Below are 21,644 nucleotides of genomic sequence, written 5' to 3' on the forward strand. Positions count from 1 at the left end.
TAAATACATTTCATACGAGAAAAATCTTTATTTATCTATTTTCACTTTGGTCACATTACTATGTGTCTCGATTGTGTATCTGGCTGTTTACCGTTACCACAAAGTAAACATGATTACATGATATTTTTCAGTGTATTACTTTAGTTAACGAATATTTTTTACTATCCGTTGAGAAACCTGACAAAAGTTCTGTTATTTATTATGTAAATTGATTTTATTTTTTTATAATGTAAATTGATTTTTAGTACTTAGTTTTTCTTATTTATTTGAGGTTGCGTGTTTAATTTTTCCCTTGCTAATCATAATTCCTAATCCTAATCATAATAATTGGTGTGTTTGCGTAGAATTTGGAAGGTTATATTTTCTTGTACAATTTTATGCGGAAACATTGTTTTAGAAGTTTATAATGATGGGTCCCCAGATGTTAGAGAACTCTCTCAAAAGTTTACTCAGTTATATTCGAGGAAATATTAACACTACCCGCATATTTGCAGAGGTCGGAATAAAATTTTAAACTTGTATAAAAATATACCTGATTTCTTATTAATTATTCATGACAAGGTATTTTGGTTGGACGTGTTAATTGGCCTCTTAATACATTATTAATATTTTAATTGAATTAAAGACTGTTTTACTTTTATACCGAAGAATTTATACAGGAAACTTGTATATATTTTGAATATTTAATGTATTGTAAGCCACAATTTCAGTAATGAATAAATATTAACATGTTATTTATTTATAAGAGATTCATAGTAGTGTCTTTTAAAGAAAACAGTATTTATCGGATTGAAGAGATAAAGAGTTTAAGAGTTTCTTTATAAGAGATTCTGTAAACCTGTCTCAAAATATCCATATTAAATAAGAGTCCTCATCTTCCTCTCAAGGTACATATAAACTTTTGTGTACATACCTTTATTTCTTTCCATACTTATGTACTTGTTAAATAATTGTTTGTTTTGTTTAAAAAACCCCATTAGAAAAATATATCTTAAAAAAAATAGATTACTCGATTCGTTAGTTAAGTGCATTAAACTCTCCATACTGTGATGAATTCGCCCTATTCGATTCTCGGTGTATAATAATAAACGCCTGCTTTGTTACAACAATAATTAAGTATATTTCCAACACTTCTTATTCTTAAAAACCACACAGCTTACAATTTAACGTCCGTCCTTATCAATCGGATCGGTCCGAATAACCTCACTTATTTTAGATCGTATCAAGACTACCCTTCATTATGTTTGTAACTGTCGGTATCGAATCAATCAACTAACTTACATCGAGTAAAACATATTAAACAAATACAATCATCAAATAATCTATACTGTAAATTATAAATATTAAATATAAACATAATAAAATTGTAAAGTAATAACATATCATCATAAATTCGTTACATCGTGAATCAAGTACAATCATCAAAATAAAGTAGCTTCTAAATTGAATATAAATATTATTTAAAAATAAACGTGATTTAAATAATAAATTTGTAAAATAATAACAAGTAATCTTAATTTCATTACATTACTAATATGTATTAAAAATATGAATAATCCTCGTGAAATACTATTAAAAGTGTAATTATAAAGTGCTGTGGACAATATTAAGCAAATAATCGGTACCATCATTTTGTTTATAATAATCTTGCTGCACATATCGTATATTAAATTATTCAATAAAAAATGATCCCCGCAGTCACAGCTGTGATAATTAAAGACCTGTCAAACCGAACATTCGCGCGTGGACCGTTATTTTGTTGCTAACTCATTTTAAAACTGTGTTATCTGTAGTATAGTGTATCAATGCTATACGAATTTATCTTGCAATATAATTAAAAAGTCAAAAGGTTCTTTGCGGAACCAGCTGCCGACTAAAGTATTTCCGAACTAATTCGACTTAGGGTCCTTCAAGAAAAGAGCGTACCAATTCTTAAAGGGCCGGCAACGCACTCGCGAGACCTCTGGCATTGAGAGTGTCCATGGGCGGCGGTATCACATAACATCAGGTGAGCCTCCTGCCCGTTTGCCCCCTGTTCTATAAAAAAAAACAGTGCCTATCGAAATCCGTAAATTATAATTAAAGAGCATTGTTAAACAAATATTGATAGCCCAAGATACTTAGGTCACATGTTTTTTTATCTCCGACAAAGAAAATAGTGATTTGGCGGTTCTCTTTGGTTGTTTATTGAAATGCAAATATCAATGACAATGTTTTACGCAGTTCACGTATCGATAACATGTGTTATGAGAGTGTAATGAATGTTACGAATGTAAAGATGTATTAATAGCTCAGAGTTTTTCATAACAGATCTCTTCCAAAATTTATCAAGTCTAGTGAACCTATAACAGTTGATATTTTCATCACATGTAATATTAAGTTTTTTATTCGTATTAAATCCGAAGAAGTAGGGCCTTGTAAAATACACGTCCTATTCTTATTAATTATGGTGGAAAATGTTACAGAATATAAGCAAATGTAAGAACATCTCAGCCTTTTAATTGCAATGTAAATTTTGTACGTCAGTTACACAACATATAGTTATTTTTTCTATAATTTGCAGGAAAACGATGATTCTTTATGACAATTTTGTTCGTGAACAATATAATTAAAATTGCATGTATTTTAACAGGGTGTGGTTTAAGAATTATTCACTGTACAAGTGCTCATTATCTATTTAATCACTGATAATATAAAAACAACAGGAATGTTATCTGTAGCAAATTGAATTTTAAGACCTATCAATGATTATCATCATTCGGTTGTTTCTGTGAAAAAAGTTTATTTGTCTAGATTCTATTAGGCCCATACGAACTCGTTTCATTACAAAACTATTTTTGTTTTAAGTTACTTCAAAAGCACGAAAGAGCCACCTTCTTCCCTGATCTTCACCTTCTTCCTTAGCATGTGTTTGAATTAATTGTGTATATCTAATCTGGCTGTGTTATGCGATGGTGTAAAAGTGAGGATATGTACGTTACGGTGTGTGTAATAACACACTTTTTGATACATACTCACACATTTAAAATATCACTATATTATACATAAAAATATACCTAATAACTAACCTTAAAATTTAAAAATTAAAAAATATCATTAAATGGAGTCCCTTTAGGCAAGGTTCCCAAGATACTGGTATATATTAGATATAGTCATCTTCATTGTCAAGTATAATTCGTCAAAAAGCACGAAATGTATTGCTCTTGTTTCTAGATTAAATTACTCGAAAAAATTTACTTTAATGAAATTTGTGGGCGAGACACTTATTAGACGCAATATATATGCGTATATGACATATTGAGCCAGTGAATGGCTGAATATTGTAAATTTGTTGATCACTGCTGATAGTATATTGGTGTTACATAATTTCGCTAAATTTTTTGTGTCCGCTCCATTGTTTGAAAAATACAGTTTTAAATAAAGATATTGATGAAAACTGTAACCTTAATTAGATACTATTTATTAATTTATCACATTATATACAAACGCGGCCGAGTGGCCCAAATAAAAAAAAGGCTTACGATTGCTTTCGTGTTATGAGATAAAAAAGAAATATTTTAGCAAATTAAACGGTGCCACTTACATTAAAGCCACTCGTTTTGATTTTTAATGTGTTTTAGGGACCCATTTTATTTATTTAAAAATAAATAATGATGTGGGAAAGAGCTCGACATTACGTAAATAATTGAAAAACGTAACTCTTATCTCTATCTCTCGAATTAGTTCAGCGATAAAAAGAGATAGTAGATAGATTAATAAGATTCCCTTGCTATCACTGTATTATCATGCATAAGGAAAAGAATAATAGTACCAATTTTATAATTAAAATCTGTATTAAAAACCGCATGAATTTGACACGAATGATTCTCTAATAATATATTTGAGATACTTTGACTGCATCTAAATAAATACGGAACCATGTGCAATGTCCTTTCAATCAAATCAAAAAAGCCCTCTGGCATTGAGAGTGTCCATGGGCGGCGGTATCACTTAACATCAGGTGAGCCTCCTGCCCGTTTGCCCCCTGTTCTATAAAAAAAAAAGTTTCTCAATTGTTGACATCATATAAAACAATCAATATTTGGGTATAAGACTGCAAGATATTTTTCTTATCGCACCAGCGTTAATTGAGTATAGAAAGAAAACAGCCTTTGTTCACAATATTAGAAATACGTAAAACTATTGCACACACAAATATTTTTTTTTATATGGGGCAAACGGGCTGACTTGATGTTAAGTGATACCTTATAATGTACACTCTCGATGCTAGAGGGTATCAATAGGAAATTAGGGAGGAGGAGAAAGGAGGATAATTTGTAGTAATTATTTATTTCGTAATCCTACAGCGAATAAAATTTATACTTAATAACAAACAAGACACTAAAAATATAGCCACAGATGGAATACATATTACCTACAAAAAGATTCAAACATTTACATAGGGGTAAAAACAATATAAATATCATTAATTGAGAATTTCACCTTAGCAAACGTCCATAGTTAATACATTGTCTAGCCGCTTACGGTTTTTAGCGTTGAGTAAAGTGAGCGTATGAACGAGATTTACATTAGTTCCTGTAGGCTTTCAAGGTCCCGGATTCTTCCTGGTAGGTACAACATTTTTTTCTCTTAAGAGAATTATTATGTGCTTAATTTTTATTATATGTACATACATTCGCGACCAGTTTTTGCATCAACGTGTCTATGCGACAAATTTTACACTTATAAGTAGGTGCGAGGTCGAAATACAAAATGGTTGAAAATTTTCAAAACTACTTTCCAAAATGCGGTGACCTAGAATTTCGAAATATTTTTAATATCAAGGCCCAATTTAATAATTTATGTATCAATACGATCTATAATTTTTGGTAATAATTGTATTGTGTTAAAACCTCGATAGTATAATCCGACAAACATTCCAAATGCGTAATTCAGTTTCTCATAAAAAACAAAGATATTATATATATATACATATATTTATAAATATTTTCTAGATAATTCCCCGACTTTGTAGTAGTCGGAGGTATTTAATAGCTTACGTAAATGGTATTGGTAACTCGGATCATAAAACACTACTAACTATTTCTTTTAACTACTTTTTGTATGACCATTACAGCAAATCCCAAAAAGATTGCTCTTATTTTAAATTATATCCTATTAACATTATTTCCTTTAAATTCCTCTCCGTTACTTTTATGCCCTTAGCGACATAATATATTTATACAATACACAATTTATAGTTATAGGAATTATAATCTATATATCTTGAACGACAAATGGCGTGGCAGACAGCTAAACAGTTGTCTGCCTCTAAAGATTACAGATATATTTTATAGAACCCGATATATTTCAAACAACGCTCATCTAGAAGGACGCTGTAGTTTCACCCCTATATTGTCCACATCTCCAGGTGCTGCACTACACAATTTGGATAATTTTTAATAAAATTAGCAAACGAGTGGAACACCTCTTCCATCAGTGATTTGATTTCTGGACAGCATCTTCAGGCGAGCCAAATGACTGTCATCTCTTCAAAAATATAAACAATATTATAACATATAATTAATTATGTAATAGTTTAATGTACACTTAGGCATGCTAATAAAAAAATATTGCAAATGTACAATATATAATTTACTTCAAGATCTCAAAGGACAGACAAGAGAAATTGGCAAATACGAGTAACTCTCCACCTCTCCTATCAACATTTTTTTAGATGATGTTCCTTTAAGGATGATTAATATTTAGCGTTTAGTATTAACTGTGAGTCAAACCTTAATAAGCTTTGCCTACATTGTTAAAGAGCTAGAATGCTGTCAGCCATAACTTTGCCATTAAAGAAGTTACAATCAGTGTACGCAGAGGAAACTTCCACTATTTAAATACAATCAAGTAATAAGCATAACAATGATTATGAAATCAAAACAATATAAGGCCTCTCAGTGGACGCTTACAAATATTCCTAAGAAATTCTCTCGCGTATTGACGTAGAGAAGAATAAGAAAAGAATTTCGTGTATTGACGCACCTTTTAACAGTCCATTGATGGAACTGACAAAAGCTTCACTGAAAGTGCCAGTATTGTAGTAAAATACTTTTGGTATTGTTTTTTTGAGTGTCGGTGTTTTTAATAAGAATTATTAATACCCAAATTGGGGTGTAGACGTCACCATATTCTAGAGCTAGAAGACCGGCAGTAGCTCTAGGCAGAAGATTAGACGCTTCCAATGGGAAGTCACTCCACATGACAGCACCACAGAACAAATTCGCTCATAGCCTTAGGGCTGATTGCAAATTACCGCAGAGAAAAAAAAATGGGGTGACTGATTACTTCCATAATTGCTTGTTATATACTTAATATTGGCCAAAACAAAATACTTACTACTTCGTTCAAGCAACTGTAACGTTTGCTTAGATCTGTATAATAAGAAAACGATTATGTATAATATATAATTTGAACTTTATTGCTATGTGATACAGTTCATATTAAATTACAAGCACTCACTGTTGTCTAAGCAATGAAGCAATGTAGGTGTGTTCCTAACGTCAAAGAGACCCGTCTATCTCTTTGTTATGTCATAAAACTGCCACATTCCAAATCTTTTTACACAAGAAAGTCTACCGGGTAAAATAATAGATGTCTAATACTACCATCCCTCAACAAAGTATCACAAAGATATGGTTATTTAATATCAAGGCGAATTGACCAACAACTTTTTATACCCGTATCACTAGATATAAACAAAACCCGCTTGGTACTACGATTGCACAACATTTTGCAAATTTACTTTAAATTCTAAAACAGACATCTGTTAAATTATTTTTATATTTAATTAAATATATTTTTTATTAGATTTTTTGTCTATCGTCTATTACATTTAATTTAGTTGCTATGAGAATAGCGTAGAGAAAAAACATCACATTAAATCAAATAATTGTATAAAAATGCTAAACGCTGTTTTGCATATATATGCCTAAAAATAAAGTATGCTATGCTGTCAATCTCAATTCTATCACTCCTCGGTCTAGAATATGTTACAGTGGATTAATTAACAGTTACTTATATTTTACAGGAATAGGTTAGTATTTAAGTTAAATTCCTTGAACATAAAAATAATATATTTTTCTACTTAACAGAACTGAGAAGCAACAACTCAAAACTTATGCAACAAAGTATAAAAAATACACAGAAATAATGCAGTGTATAAAATATATTAGAGCGTAATCAAGACTTAGCGTTTAGTACTAACTGTTAATCTAACCCCAAAAAGGCTATCCTAACATTAGGCCTACATTGAGATAGAGAATGTTGTCACCCATAATTTTGCCATTAATTAGTAATTCTAAAGTTACGGCCGGTGTAAACGCAGAGCTAACTGTAATATATTTTTAATTCTTGACAAAAGTGTTAAGAATAAGAATAAAACGAAACAGAAAAGTATTAAAAAATACACAAAAATAATGCAGTGTAGACACATGAGCAATTTGCAAGAATTGATATTGTATTACGATGTAATAAAAAATTGTAAATTTTTTGTCAATATACAAGTAAAGTGTTTTGGACGCGAATAAATAGTTTCTCTGATAACGTCTAAGACAACTCTGGGATATTTTAAATGAATCTGTTTTTTTAGAACCGAAAAAGAAAATATCAGAATAATCTCGTCTCAAGTGTTTTTCGATGAATCACGATGTAATCGGTGAACTATAAATAAATGTAATAACTTAATTGTTATGACATAAACAACAAGCTTATTAAATTTCTATGAAAATAATATGTTGTTTTGATAGATATTATGACAAAACCTCTTCTTATTCCAGAATGGTTTAAATTCTATTAAATTTCTACAAAATGTATTAAGTGTTGTCTTTTGTTGGCTACGGCTTCTTATTACGAAAAAACCCCGTCACTTGTTGAGCAGTATATTAATAAATTGTGTATAGCCTAACATGTCTTAAAGGCCTAACATGTCTTAAAGGCCTAACATGTATTAGGCCTTTAAATTAGAATTAGATTTCGAAACAAACAATCGTAATCACATAATTATTTTCCGTTGAATAATACTTCATTAGCAACGGTATAAATAATTGATATGTGTTTTTATTCAAAACAAGATAGTTGTTAGGGAAAAGATTTATGTTCGTTATTTTAATATAATTAAACTATATGCTCGTAAACAATAATCTACATAATTTTATACTTAGGTAGTGTATTTTTTTACGAATGAATTTAAAATCCTTTTTCATAGTAAAAAAAATTAAATCACAAATAATTCTACACAATTTTACCGTCTTTTTACCTTTTAAAGGTGTATATCTACATAAGGCTTGTCTAGCTTTTATAAGAGAAGTATATTAGTTTATTTATTAACAAGACTATTTTGTTTTCTTAACCACAGCCATACATGAAATCATAACTGTATGTCAACAAAAATAAAATGTTTTAATTGGATCACTGTACGCTTTAATTTTGGCAGCATGCCGATGCCATGACAGGGAGAAGCAGGCTTACGCCCACACCCAATAACCTAACTCAATCCATTTTTAAATAATCTGAGATAGACATCTTAATCCGAATATTGATAAAAGTGTGCCAATAACCATTCGACGGATTGTAATAGCCATGTTTCGTTACAAGCTATCCATGGTTGGTCGGATCGGTGTATGTGGATAGACCTTTGTATGAAAATGACAGTTCGACTGTGCCAATATCTGTGCCTATCGTAAGATTTTAACTTACCCCAGTTCTTAAAATAATTAAAAAGCTATTTGATACGTTTTAAACATAGACATGTATATGTTACTATTAATTGTATGGTTTTAGTTACTTTATTAGGTTTATATTAATTATCAAATATGAGTGTAAAGAGCGAAGAGATTGCATTCTATACGTCGCCAAAAATGGATTGTCTTCGTAGGGTTTGGTTATTGGGATGCAGATAGAAGATCTATCGAATGTCATGGTCTTGAATTTTAGTTTTCAATCTGAGATTGTGGGTTAATTACTGGGTTCAGGCGTAAATACCCAAGAGGGGCAACTCCAACGAAAACCAAACCGATGTTGCTGAAATCTCCACTTTATATGTTTGCTTTATATTTTCCATCTGATTAACTCGTTACATAATGTACTTAAGAATGTTTCCAAAGCATCATTAGCCTTGAGTTGTGCTTAATAAGGCTCTATACACCACTTATCAATCTAATGAATAAAAATGCATGAAATTAGCATTGCTATGCAGTTAATGTAGCTATGCAGATAAATTAACAACATGGACATGGCTAATTGCTCATAAAAATTAATTACCAGCACAATGGTAAAGAAGGTACTGGATTCGAAGCCGGAGAATTAAAAAGAGAAAATATACATTTGAGATTAAACTTGAAACCCTGTTGAAAAGGAGTAATTATCCTGATTTATGTATTTATTTTATCATACATCATGTTTCTTTTAAAGAATATGATTCATATGAGAATTTATCAAACTGAGATCAAATTAAATGTATTAAGTGTTAATTTATCCAAAATAACACTTAATACACAGAAACTAACACTATTGCCGCGTGATTTTCCAAACGAAAAAAAAATATGTGTGTGTACTAGAGTTCACAGGTAAGAAGTGAAACTACTTTACGACATAATATCATTTTTCTACTATTTGCAACTTCACGAAAATGGGGTAGATAAGGCTTACGCCCTAAGAATAACATTTTTTTCAGTCATATTTATTAATACTTGCTAATTTTAACAGATTTATATACATTTACTGATACTTACAATCAAATAGTGAGGTTAACTTCAAATAAATATTAAAATCATGCTCATACGTATTGAATTTATAAAACGAAATGTATAATCACTCTCACTTTTCTTGTAAATTCACTTAAATTTGAACAAGTCTTTTTATTTTATCACTTTCAAATTAATACATATATTGTTATTCTTATTTCTAACCAATCTTCAAAACTAATATATTGTTTTTATTATCATCATATATTACATTATATTCTTTACGTCACTATACTAAACTTCGATAAAAAAGCAACATGGCGCGGCGCGTAAGCGAAAAACGTGACGTTTTCTTACAAAATTTCTCCCATACGTCGATAAAGAAGATTCACTTCAACAGTTTTTGTTTCGTATTCAAACCCAATACCTTGGAATTGCTATAACTTAACTAAGTAGGCTAAAATGAGCATAAATGTAATATGCAATAAGTACTAACCTTATACGTAAATGTCTTATTAGAATTGCTTGAGTATTGAACTTCAAACCTATACTAGTATTAGATTTAAGGTTGACTTGACCGTCCAAATGGAAATGATAAAAAATAAAATGCCAATATAAATAGCATATATAATATCATGTCATTGATAGCGTAAGTTTAAATGACTGAGGCCTTTTTGGCACGCAAAAGTGGTTATGATAGCTGATAAAAAGGCATAAAAACTCAAATTATTTAAAATATTAAAAATCTGGCATTGAGAGTGTCCATGGGCGGCGGTATCACTTATAGATATATCAGATGAGCCTCCTGCCCGTTTGCCCCCAGTTCTATATAAAAAAAATATAACTAAAAAATTATCAAAAATAAATACCTACTCAGATCACACAATCTTATTTTCATGATGAAAGTACATCATACTCATCCATTAAAAAACTGTAAAACAAACCCATTTAACCGTACAGACAAATTTCATTTTACGTTTGATGTCAAATGTTATGTCGATACCAAAGCTTTACGATTAATCTCGTTATTCTCGGGAGCTTTCTATTTTTTGTAGTATTAGTGCTTATCATTTATCAACTCAGGTGAACGGCCGATGTTACGAGACACTGAACTTATAAACCTGAAATAACCCGCAAACATGATCCGATGTAAGGAAACCGCACTAAGTTAAACAGTTTTCACTTCACTTAACTGTTTTACTTGATACATTAATTGTGCCTCAGTCGCTTTTCCTAGTAAAAAGAGGTTTTATAACTCGTTATTATATGTCTTGATTATCTTAAGAGGTACTGATTTGGGAATTTATTATACTTCTTATATAAATGTTAGCAGTGGCGCATGGTTCAGGTCTAGTAATCTTGAAGAAACTGACATGTCTTAGAACCAAAAACGACATGTAAACTGAACATAAAAGAAAAATGATCAAAGATGAAAAATAATCATCAGAAGTAAAAAAGTAAAAAAGTAAATAAAATCAGAGTCGTATTGGATTGTAATGATAAGAATTTTTATTTACAGCGAAATATATTTCGGCCGACCATTAATGTATTAATCATTGCCTAAAATTCATTTTCAGGAAGTAACGAAAGTAAGGTCGACGACCCCATGGGATTTATATGTACTCTGATATCTCATTATCTTTGATATTACTACACTCACTCTTCTATCGTAATGTATGTAAAATAATTTAAAAAAAAACCAGAGGATATCAGGTAAATTGTTTATTATATTAATTTACAATTGCATGCATAAATTCTATAGACAGTTTCCATTATAATTTCACTTATGCTTCATTTATTTTGATATGACCCATCACAAAAGAGAGCAATCAGAAAACAAAAGCGAAGACAAATAATTTCAACATGAAACAGTGTGCACTAATTTAGTTACAATATTCTTTGTCACATATCTATCTCCGTTAATAATACAATATAATATAACACATTTAAGTAATAACGTATGTATAAGACAAAAGATATAGATTACTTAAACTAAATATTTTTATGGCTTATTATTTTCGATTAATTACTTTTCAAATATTATTATGTTTATTACTGCGTGGTGAAAATAAACCTAAAGTTAATATAGGTACAAAGACAAATAAATATTTATTAAAAAATACAACTCCATTTCGTTTTTACACATTTGACTTAGGGCCTGTTTCACAATGTTTGTTAAAAGTACCAAATAGCTATGGAACAATTAAATTATTTCAAAGATAAAAGTTCCGAATAAGATAATTTGCATTTCATGACGAATAGCGCTAACTGACAGTGGTGAAACGAAAAAATTGTGTTTATCCTACCAATAAGTAATAAATAGCTTATTTGGAACTTATCCGGACATTGTGAAACAGATCCTAAGTTTAATAATAAATGCAAAAACTGTGATGTTTACATGCTTATTCTCACATACATATATTTTGTGCATTATTTTTAAATATAACAATATAATTTAACTGTTTAATTTCTTTGGTACTATTCTATAAATCAATCTGATATTTTGAAATTAACGGTTTTAATACCTGTATTTTCAATTCGTACTTTCTCTTCAGCTTATAGAGATAGCTAGGTGCAAGTAAATAACCTGTTCGGTCATTCTCTCGTTTAATCCTGATAAGCCGACCTGTATTAATCTTTGATTAAGTGGAAATTAAAAAAATGATATTTAAAATTATTACATGTATTTTTTATGGTTTAATTATAATTTACACACGTTAGGATACGTTTAAAAATGCGGCCGTTAAAATTATGTAATTGATAATGAACGTCTGGCTTTGTAATCTGCGTTAAAGTATTCGTAGCGGGATTTAAAGTTTTCTCTTAATAAATGGATTTAACGCAAAATAAAATTTATCTAGGTTCTGAAATCAACAAGTTCAGACAAAAAAAATCTTGACTTTATAGCATTAAGTTAAAGAAACTAAAATAGTGATTATTTTTGTAAAGATATAAAAACATAAAAAACACATTTTATTTTCAACTACTAACTTACCAGAGTGTTTAAAAATCTAACCCGAGTTATAGTTATTTACGTGGATTGTGATCGTCACTTGTAAATTCTGTTGTGTATTTGTCACACACATATGTTTCCACTTGATATTTACACATTTGAAACGCGGACGAATACTAATTACCCGATTAAATGAATGTCAAAATTTATTTTCCTGTTCTCTAAATAAGAATATATGAAATTAAGAAAAAAATATGCTAATGGTTTTTTTTAAATAACGATGTTTTTATATCAATTATGTTGCAAAAAAAATTGTTTCTATAAAACATGTAAGAATGTCAAAGGATGTTGCGACTACAAAAAACAAAGTTTTTATTACTACCATTAATCACATGCATTCTCTTTAAGGAATTTAGATAAAGTCCTGACAAGAATTCCTAGCTATATTTTTGCAAATAATCTATATATATAAAAGAAAGTCGTGTTAGTTACACCACTTATAACTCAAGAACGGAAGAACAGATTTGGGTGAAAATTGGAATGGAGGTAGCTTAGAGCCAGGAGACGGACATAGGATACTTTTTATCCCGTTCGGCAGCGTTCCCGTGGGACTTGACATGAAACGTCAGTCACTATAAAACGTGGTATAACAAAAAAGAATAATAAAACGCAAATGATAGCTATGTAATTGACGTATAATGACAGCTATGTAATGACGTATATATGACAATTTGATATTTGTAAGAAATCAATATTCAAAATATTTCTATTAAATAAATAATTAAATGTAATGATAGTGCCATTGCCCATTCGTATAAACAGTGAAGAGAACTATAAAACTCGACATGGTCGTATGTATTCAGTTCATCCAAAGAATGATTAATGTTTCTATTTGTTGTTGTTGTCGAAAGACGCATTTAATCGAGTATTGGAGCGGGAACGTGAATATGATCACCAGGAATTAGATTTAGTAGTTCAAACGAATGTAACCCTGTTGAATTACCAACAAAAGCAAGTTTATGATACTTTAATGAAGGTAAACGATGATGAAAATGGCAAGACATTCCTCATGTCATTAGTTTTAGCAACTGTTCGGGCGAGATCCAACATAGCGGTTGCAGTTGCTTCTTCTGAAATAGCAGTCACATTGTTAGAAGGATGCCGTACGGCTCATTCAGAATTAAAATTACTGTTAAATCTTCAAACTATTGAAGAACCAACGTGTAATATTGCAAAACACTCAACAATGGCAAAAGTTTTAGCGGCATCGAAAATCATCATCTGGGACGCTGGGCGTCTGGGCGCATAGACGTGCATTAGAAGCACTTAACCGAACATTAAAAGATTTACGCAATGACTCAAGATGTTTTGGAGGAGCAATGATTTTACTGTCTGGCGATTTCCGCCAAATACTGCCAGTAATTCCAAGATCTACGGCTGTCGACGAAATAAACACTTGCCTCAAATCGTCAAACCTATGGCGCTATGTGAAGAAACTGCAGCTGACAACAAACATGAGAGTTACATTGCTTAATGATACATCTGCTGAAGATTTCTCGGAGCAATTGCTGACTATCGGTAATGGTCAAGTACCTGTCGATGAATGGAATCAAAAGACGAACTTATTAACAATGTGTTTCCAAACATTATTTCTAACTACAAAAATAATGAATGGTTGAGTGAGCGAGCAATTTTAGCGGCTAAGAATAAAGATGTAGATGACCTGAACTACATAATTCAAAATAAGATCATTGGAACAATGCTTCATTCAAATCTATTGACTGCGTCACAAATGAAGATGAAGCCACCAACTATCCAATTGAATTTTTAAACTCTTTGGACGTGCCTGGCTTACCACCGCACAATTTACGCCTAAAGGTTGGCTCCGTAGTAATCATGCTTCGAAACATAAACCAACCGTTGCACTGTTTTGCAACGGTATGCGTTTGGTGGTTAGAAAATTGAAGAACAATGTAATTTACGCTACGATAATGATAGGAAATCTCAAAGGTGAGGAAGTTCTTATTCCGAGGATCCCGATGATCCCAACCGATATGCCGTTTGAATTTAAAAGACTTCAATTTCCGATACGTCTTGCATTTGCCATGACCATCAACAAATCACAAGGCCAATCCTTAAAAGTTTGTGGTTTAAATCTAGAACATTCATGTTTTTCCCATGGTCATACGTGGCATGTTCACGGGTCGGAAGACCATCAGCGTTGTTTGTTTTTGCGCCTGATAATAAAACAAAAAATGTCGTGTATCACAAGGTACTTAAGTGAAGAACAACCTATGTACTAAAATACAGAAATAATAATGAATGATTAATGTAGGTATTTAATTTTTTTGTATTTTTTCCAATAAAAAAAACAAACTGCTTATTTATTGCCATTAAGGCGGAACAAAGTTCGCCGGGGCAGCTTGTATATTATAAAAATACGCCATATAAAAAAAATTAATATTAATTGAACCATTTGATAAAATACACTTTCCTAATTTGATTAATATCTACATAAAAATACTGTACTCTAAATTATCTGTAAACTTACGATTTCAGATATATTATATATTTTCTAAATATAAAAAATTACTAATTAAAAACTTTTTCAAAAACACACATTCCAATCACAAATCCAAAAAATATACTAAAAATGCGGTACGATCTGTGCCACACGTGCGATGTTTGTCTAAGTCTAAACCAAAAATGAATCTAACTAGCAACGAACCCAAATTGTTTAGAATAAATATCTAAGCTTATCAATGTCTAGAACCAACCGAAGACGCTAAAGTTAGAATATGTTTGTAGGCCCTGACCTCTGCTCGACGAGAGTATAAAAGAGGATAGCGCTGTATCAAAATCAATCAGTCAACCGCTCGCTCCCGTTCAAGAATCGCGCAATACTTAACAAAATGCAATACTTGATTGTTCTTGCTCTCGTAGCGGCCGCGTCCGCCAACGTGTACCACGACGGTGCCTGCCCAGAAGTCAAGCCCGTCGACAACTTCGACTGGTCAAACGTAAGCATTAAAAATTCATTTACTTTAATTATTTGTTCGATTTTCAAATTGATTTAAAGAATCAATTTCAGTGTGTTCGTTCGATTTTCAAATTTATTTAAAGAATCAATTTCAGTGTGTTTTTTTAGTAATTTAGTCATATTTGTTCGATTTTCAAATTGATTTAAAGAATCAATTTCAGTGTGTTGGTTCGATTTTCAAATTTATATAAACAATCAATTTCAGTGTGTTTTTTAGTAATTTCGCCATATTTGTTCAATTTTCAAATTGATTAATCAATGTATTAAAAATTACAATGTGTGAGTGAAAAAGTTAAAGTGTAATTTTAAGTTTGTCGTAGCCTAGGTTGCCTACGAAGGTCGCTACGAAAAATCGAAGATAATATTCATAATTATAGGGCTGCGTTTCGGCTAAAGCTTCATATTCGTATTTGAAAGAAATCTTACCATGTTTTAATAACTTACTATTTTAAAAAAAAAGTACTATTTAATATTATTTGATTCATATTTCGTGAAACGTAAAAACGTTTTAATTTTTACTAATGTAACACATGAATTTTTATTATTAAAAGCAGAGAGCGAAAAGATATACTATGTATTTTAAAATGTGTAAAAAACTAGATAAATAATAACTTCATAGTGTTAAAAAATACTAAATATTTTTTTATAATTAATTTTTTTCTGAAATTTAAGGCGAAAAAACTTCTAGATGTTAATAATAACGGCAATAAATTTATAAGCAGTTGTTAAGTACATTATAAGCTTGTGTGGAAAAAAACAAAGCAAATAATGACTTGGCAGCATAATTTGAATAAATATTTAAACACTAATAAATTATGCGTAGATGTACCGAGAGCGTACCGAAATTAGAAAAAAAAATAACTGGTTTCTGAATTTGTGTTGCCAAATTTACATTTTCATGTTATTTCTGTTTTAGTATTTAAATTTCTTTAAATAAGCCATATTAATTCAAAATTAGAATCATATCATAACTGTTATTTATTTATGTATTCTTTGAGTTCTTTAGGTTAAAAAAATATTAACTAAATAGTGCTATTTATTTGATAAAGTATATCATTCTATCATAGTTTAAAATTGAAACGGCTAATGGCGACGTGTATCTCGCTCGTATATACGTATTAATATTAAGTCATGTAAATAAAATATTTTTTTTTGTAATGAAAAAAAAAGTTTTAAATTAATAAAAAATCTTTAAATCATGTATAAAGAGGAAATTTATTAGGAGACTCACGAATACTTTTATTACAGTACAATGGAAAATGGTGGGAAGTCGCGAAGTACCCCAACTCAATTGAGAAGTACGGAAAGTGTGGATGGGCTGAGTACACCCCTGAAGGAAAGAGTGTCAAAGTAAAGAACTTCCACGTCATCCAAGGCAAGGAGTACTTCATTGAGGGAACTGCCTACCCAGTTGGTGACTCCAAGATTGGAAAGATCTACCACAAGCTGACATACGGAGGTATGTATATAATATGTTAAGGAGTTATGTATATAAAATATGTATATAAATAAAAAATTTATTTCGTATATTCAGTACAGAAATGACGTCACAAAATAGTACGAATCGCAGGAATATATTATAACATAATAATAAATTCTATCAACTTTAACAAAACTTACTAAAACAATTCTTAACGTAATTTTTTTTATTATTAAAATATGAGTTCCCTTGTGAAGTGGGGCAAAAACTTAGGACTGCCGAAATATTAATAGTTTTGCCTAACATTAGTTAATTGTAATAAACTGAGATAAAAAATCTTTTAATTTATCTAGGCGTCACCAGGGAGAACGTATTAAACATTCTTTCCACTGACAACAAGAACTACATCATCGGATACTACTGCAAATACGACGAGGACAAGAAAGGACACCAAGGTAAGATACCTAAATATTATTAGTTAAATTTACGTTATACTAGTTAAATTTCTCAAAGTAGAGACAATACCAAAACAATAAAGTGCAAATAAACGATGACAAACAGTAACTGGACACAGATTTTTTGTACTTTATATTACCAAACACTCGTTAATAAATTAAGTCCCATTGCCATCTTATTCTCGGTATAACTGAGTGTTATATAATTGCATGTATCTTTCAATTATATTCGCAAATTTTAATTCAATTGAGATATCAAAAAAGGCGAAACAACCCACAGGTGAAATGTTAAAAACGGTGACAGTAATTGGGCAAAAATCAAAAACTTTGAATTTCGAATTTTTTATTGTAACATCGTTCAGTAAATTCAAAACATAATTGTCTATGTTCACACTCCTTGACAAGTATTTTTATTTGCAAATAAATTTGCTTTTATCAATGCCATTGCAATGCAATTAACCAATATTTCCTTTGCAGACTTCGTCTGGGTGCTCTCCAGATCCAAGGTCCTTACTGGTGATGCCAAGACCGCCGTCGAGAACTACCTTGTCGGCTCCCCAGTAGTCGACTCCCAGAAACTGGTATACAGTGACTTCTCCGAAGCGGCCTGCAAGGTCAACAACTAGACGTTAAGACTTAAAATAATTAAATCTTCACCCCCATCACAATTAATTGAAACATTGATGCTATTACAAAGGTATTACTTACTTAATCTTCTGTGATGTTGCTATTCTGCATCGTAATGAGGTTGAAGATTAAGTGTGTAGTGTATACAGTGAGGATAATTAGTATAAGTTAGAAAATAGATACAAAACAGTTCCGCAATAAATGTGATTGGCTCCTTTACTTCATTCATTTGTTTTATTCTAGTTATTCCCAATTCTTCCGATATTCGTCTGATTCAGAGTCAAAGTCAAAGTCAAAATTCATTTATTCGTATAGGTAACATAATGTACACTTATGAACGTCAAAAAAAATTTAAATTAATCTAATTTTACATTTACTGCCAGTTCTCAAATATTCAACATATCATATACAGAAAAGGTTCAACTATAACATATTTAACAGTTTTACGAAAACGATGGCTAATATGCTATAACAAAGGAATAAAATAAAGTAAAATCACTTATAAACTGTTGTATATTATAAAAGATTTAAAAATATTAACAGTAGTTCTTGTGTCGTTAGTTGAGTTCAATATTGGATGCATTCTGAGTCTTTATTCTAGCTATTCCCAATTCTTCCGATATTCGTCTAATTCAACATATCACATACAAAAGGTTCAACTATAACATATAAATATTTAACAGTTTTACGAAAACGAAGGTTAATATGCTATAACAAAGGAATAAAATAAAGTTAAATCACTTATAAAATAATAATAAATATACTTATATTATAAAAGATTTAAAAATATTAACAGTAGTTCTTGTATCGTTAGTTGAGTTAAACATTGGATGCATTCTGAGTCAGTGATTAGCACATGTTAAAACGGAATTCTGTATGGTTTTAACAGGTTCTGTAATCGAAACCGCGTATACTCATAATGTATCCTGTATGACCATATGGGATCTTGTATGTAATATATAAAAAGGGTTTTGATTTTCTATACAAGGGTACTCGAATGCTTTGAATGTTGTCGCAATATTTGGATTGAGAGTTCAACAAAGTTGTAGCATATATTTATCTTGAATCTGGGTTTATTTAAAATTTATTTCACTATCAACGAGAAGATAAGACAAAATTTAACATTATATATTATAATACTACATAAACATAATATAATGTATATATATAATTAAATAATATAATGTAATGTTTATGCAATGCGGAAATTATACATGACATTTAAAAGAAAAAAATCTAATGCACTTTATAAAAATGCTCTAAGGTTTGTTCAAGGATAACAACAATCGAGTTTTAAAGCATTTGCGATTTTAGTCACTAATTACAAGTGTCATTAGATCCCAATTCTAAATTTATCTTGGAACTAAGAATCCTATTTATGCTCTGTTGGAAAAAAATATGTAACATATATACTACTGTTACGCTATCATTTTCGGTAATTAAAACTATCAGTTATAATGCGAATGAATTAATGTCTTTGTTGATTTAAAATCAATATGTTTTGTAACAAGAATTTGAGTTTCAAGCCGAAAATGGATACATAGTAACAATTTAAGTTTGGGTAAATACAAATTATTTGTATCGAATTCGTTCAGTAAATATATAACAGTACAATAATTAAATGTTATACATATTCTTTCTATTTGTACTATTTGCCTACGTTCCCACTATCAGTTTATTAGACATAGTGAGATTTTTTTATAGAACAGGGGGCAAACGAGCAAGAGCATCGCCTGATGTTAAGTGATAAGAGATGATTGGTTTGGAAATACTTAACTGGGCAGCTGGTTTCACATAACTGTGGCGCGCGGCAAAAAATCCTTTTAAAACGCTAGCGACGAACGTCAACGTGTTACGAGAATTTCGTATATTGCCTCGACGTCCGAGGATGAAACTCAGCTGCAGGAATTCAAATCAAATCAAAATATTCATATAGGTAAACATGTACACTTATGAACGTCAAGCAAAACAAATTTAATTAATTGTAAATTTACATTTGCAACCAATTCGCAAGTCAAGGGCGTAGAGCGGGTAAGAAGAACTGGCAAGAAACTTTCCGCCAATCCTTTTCAATCGCCAAGTTTTTAATACAAATTGTTTGGACTGGAGCAATTAATTCGATTAACTCCTCTGAACATAGTAAATGTGGGAGAAGATGCAAAGTAACCCATAATATCTACGCAAAACCAAGAGATTTAGCTTGGAGAGGGAATGGTCGTCGATTTGAACCGCTCTTCGTTGATTACAGTTAAGAGGAAGGAGCAGGTACTGCGGATCTCCCGGACAAAGGTGAGAACGGTACTCCCTGTGGGGCTGAATTCCGGTTTTATATCATACAATGACAAACAATTCTATACGATCCACACAATAGTATGTATAGTCTACATCTAGTAACGGGAACTAATTTAACACCCAATTTATTTATATTAACAGATTCGTTATATTTTCATCTGTATCCCTTACTTGATTTAATATCCGTGTAGCTAGTTTTTCTAAAATTTACTTTAGCGTTTATCCTTTAATTATGACACGAAAAGTAAACAGCTTAAAAGATTGGCGAACTTGCTTCACAGTTCATTTTGTCCGTTCTTTGCCCTTGATATGGCATTACACAAACAAGTAGTACATTTGGAGTCCTTTTATTAATTTTGATGTTCATTATTGTACAATTACATATATGAATCAATATATATTTGGATGTAAACGTTATTCAAATTATTAATCAAAAGATATATGTAAAAAACACGATAAGATCAGTTCAGTTTTGTATTCAATTCAGACATTAGAGATAATACAAATTTTATGGCCTGAATTAATGTCGTTTATTTAATTGTAAGGCACGTTTGACTCGTGCGATATATAGAAGCATATATGCGTAAATCCACTTAAAAGTTGATTGATTAATTTATTACTGCGATCTTTATCTGCCTTAACTAGGATCCAGCGAGTGCTTTCTTGGACATATATAGCTTTTAATGTTAAAATATTAGTTACATAAAACCATAAATATATCATTATTTAAAGAATCTTTAAATCGCTTCTTTTTATTGTTATATCGATCATTTAAATATATGACTAGACTAGACTATGGCAGTGGGCTTAAAAAAGTTAAGCCTTCAAGATTTTGCGAGACAAAGAGCTCACGATACAGTTAACACGAGTGGGGGGGGGGAGCTTTTGCACTCTACGTAATTATTAGGTAACTGTTTTACTTTGTACTATGTTTTTAATGTTAAAAGATTGTAACTGTTTAGTTTCCTTTAGAAATAAACATACGTTTATATGTATGTACTTATAGAATAGAAACTTTTTTTTTATTCACACATATTGCACAATATTAATGAAAACTAAACAAAAAATGAAACTGCCAGTCTTATTTAGTAATTTAAATGTACGTAAACAAGAAACACTTACAAAACCCTCA

At 30.5% G+C, this 21,644-nt stretch overlaps 1 protein-coding gene across 1 annotated transcript; it reads left to right on the forward strand.

The window, feature by feature from the left end:
- Window positions 1-15,527: 15,527 nt before the first annotated feature.
- Window positions 15,528-18,444, forward strand: LOC110999207 (bilin-binding protein). The gene is made up of 4 exons (XM_022268150.2): window positions 15,528-15,698; window positions 16,967-17,177; window positions 17,492-17,593; window positions 18,071-18,444. The coding sequence occupies exons 1-4, from the start codon at window positions 15,591-15,593 to the stop codon at window positions 18,217-18,219; spliced, it is 570 nt and encodes a 189-aa protein (XP_022123842.1). The 5' UTR covers window positions 15,528-15,590; the 3' UTR covers window positions 18,220-18,444.
- Window positions 18,445-21,644: the final 3,200 nt, after the last annotated feature.

The sequence above is a fragment of the Pieris rapae genome, chromosome 11 (assembly GCF_905147795.1).
Source record: "Pieris rapae chromosome 11, ilPieRapa1.1, whole genome shotgun sequence".
In the NCBI taxonomy this organism is placed as follows: Eukaryota; Metazoa; Arthropoda; class Insecta; order Lepidoptera; family Pieridae; genus Pieris; species Pieris rapae.